Source organism: Cupressus sempervirens, chromosome 7, assembly GCF_028749045.1.
Source record: "Cupressus sempervirens isolate cs-2001-9-10 chromosome 7, ASM2874904v1, whole genome shotgun sequence".
Classification (NCBI taxonomy): domain Eukaryota; kingdom Viridiplantae; phylum Streptophyta; class Pinopsida; order Cupressales; family Cupressaceae; genus Cupressus; species Cupressus sempervirens.
In genome coordinates, this window is record NC_143124.1 from 437,108,807 (window position 1) to 437,111,326 (window position 2,520).

General features: G+C 43.1%; 1 protein-coding gene across 1 annotated transcript; it reads left to right on the forward strand.

Moving 5' to 3' along the window:
* Positions 1-391: 391 nt before the first annotated feature.
* Positions 392-1,442, forward strand: LOC149547453 (putative glutathione S-transferase). The gene is made up of 2 exons (XM_089794751.1): positions 392-797; positions 919-1,442. The coding sequence occupies exons 1-2, from the start codon at positions 486-488 to the stop codon at positions 1,282-1,284; spliced, it is 678 nt and encodes a 225-aa protein (XP_089650877.1). The 5' UTR covers positions 392-485; the 3' UTR covers positions 1,285-1,442.
* Positions 1,443-2,520: the final 1,078 nt, after the last annotated feature.

Genomic DNA, 2,520 nt, shown 5'->3' on the forward strand with positions numbered 1-2,520 from the left:
AAGAGTCCACCATAGATTAAGTCTCATAGAGTGCTAGTTACAAATATTTGGTAGAAGTTTAAAATATTGAAAGTAATTGAAAGTAAATTTATCTTTGGAAACCTTTGAAGATGAACATTATCCTCTAGAAAATGAATGCAAATAAGTAAAGTGAACTGGCCGTTTACAGTACAATTTAAGCGTGCGCAGGTATTACTTCCTCATGGTGAAGACAAATGTAACGTGGGCTGCACCTTTTGCAAGTGTACGGCAAGGAATACGGCCATGTTTGACAAGGTAGCAGCTTAAACCTTTGACAGTTTTCACAAGTGACTTACTACTTCACAAAATGACATGAAAATATGCTTGACTGTCCGCCATATTTGACCATGCGTCCTTTCGAAAGGCTAAATTATCTACGGTAGTGGCCATTTATCTATGAGATCGAATCTAAGAGCAGTTGAAACTTTGGTTCTTCTCTGAGATAAATCTGCAGCAGTGTGAATATGGAGCAAGTAAAGGTGCTCACAGCATGGCCAAGTATGTATGGAATGCGTGTCTTGATCGCTCTGGAAGAGAGAGGAGTGAAATATGAATACCAAGAAGAGGATCTGCCCTTCAATAAGAGCGAACTCCTCCTGCAAATGAATCCTGTGTACAAAAAAGTACCTGTTCTCATCCACAACGGCAAGCCCATATGCGAGTCTCTAATTATCCTTCAATACATCGACCAAGTTTGGGGTTCCAAGCAGTTTTTACCGGCTAAACCATATGACCGCGCCCTTGCCCGTTTCTGGGCCGACTTCGTGGATAAGAAAGTAACTCCCGTTAGCGTAGAAGTTAAATGATCAATTAAGTCTTATTTTGATTGTTCCACCGTTAGTCCATTCATCATTAATTGGGTAATTTTTTTATAACATAAATATTCTGTGCTTGCAGTTCTTTGATATAGGAGCCCGCATATTGTGGTCTAAAGATGGGGCTTTGGAGGCCAAGCGGGAGATGTTGGAGAGCCTTCAATTTTTAGAGGGTGCGTTGAAAGAGATGTCGGCAGGGGGATCGCTGCCGTTCTTCGGTGGAAGTGATTTTGGATATGTTGATATTGCCTTCATTCCGAGTGCTTGTTGGTTCCATGTCAATGAAACTGTTGGGAATTTCAAGATACCATTCGAGACTGAATATCCGCTGCTGGATGCGTGGGTTAAGAGGTGCATCGAGAGGGATAGTGTCAAGAAATCCCTTCCCTCTTCTGATCGAACCCTAGAACGTATATTACGATTGAGGAAGACATTTTTGGGTGATTAATTGTCTGTTCTTGTTTTAATCCTCAAGCAGTCATGATGACTGTTGAACACTTGACAGGCATCATTAATGTAAAAAGCTTCAACCAAAGTCAAGTGGATCCGAGATTTCTGGGGATGTGCCACTTTTATATTATTTAATAAATAGCACTAAGTCCAAAAGCATCGCCCATGGCTAAATAGCAGAAAATTTGCACCAGATGTGACAGTTTCCAGAATTTATTGATTAATTTATAAATCACAGATGTGATTTATAAATTAATCAATAAATTCTGGAAACTGTCACATCTGGTGTAAATCCTCTGCTAGATAGACAGCTCCAAAAGCATCTTTACTACCAACCAAATTTTTTGATGAATAATTCTTTTGAATTAATAAAATTTACTAAGATTACAATTCACAAAAAAAGGCCAGGGATACAGGATCACCCCGCGAATGAGTTCAATTGGCTGAAGCCGAAATAAACAACATGGCCGCAGCCAAAAATTATAAACTATTCATCAAAAAAAAAAAAAACAATTAACCTCAAGCTGCCAAGGCAGTACCAGCAAAGGGAGGAGGATCATCTTTATCAGGAAATCCCCACGCATCAATGGGATTGTGAGGCAGACTATGAATAGTCCAGCCATCAGTAGCATCTGCAGGATTTGAGGTAGTCGCAGTCTTTGCATCCTTCTTGTCTGGCTGCGGAGGAGAAATTGCCAAGGCCAGCCGAGGAAACTTGCCAGAGTGCGTCTGTCCAGGGGGAGGAGCCGGAGACCGGCCAGAAGCCCGCCTAGGGGGGGGAGCCGAGGACCAGCCAAAACCACCATGCAGTGGGGAAGCGGAGCGGCGCCTCCAACCGCCATGATCACCGCTAGGGGAGCGGTGGCGGGGACCTTGGGGGCGCGGCGTGTGTGAATGGCGGCCAGAGGACTGGCGTCTGGAACAGCGACCGCGAGACGAGGAGGCATCAACCGAGGCATCCGGAGGCACTCTGGCAATGATACAAGGAGCATTGCCCCAGTGATTTAACAATTCCTGTAAGTGGGCAACCTCCAGGGCAACTTTATTAGCTTGCACCTGTATCTGCATAATGACATTGTTACAAATGCATGCCTTAGTGTACATTGCAATGTTAACATCCAAAAAACTGTGAGTGAATAAAACTGCATTCTTATCTTTCCATAGAGAAAACAAAATTTCCATCCTGAAAGTATGCCAAATCTGGGAAAACTTCTGAGGAAATCTGGGGGAATCA

Bases quoted from the DNA above. Each gene is read 5' to 3' on its own strand.
- LOC149547453 (XM_089794751.1), top strand. From the start codon at position 486: ATGGAGCAAGTAAAGGTGCTCACAGCATGGCCAAGTATGTATGGAATG. The intron at 798-918 runs GTAACTCCCGTT...CTGTGCTTGCAG, and splicing joins CCGACTTCGTGGATAAGAAA to TTCTTTGATATAGGAGCCCG.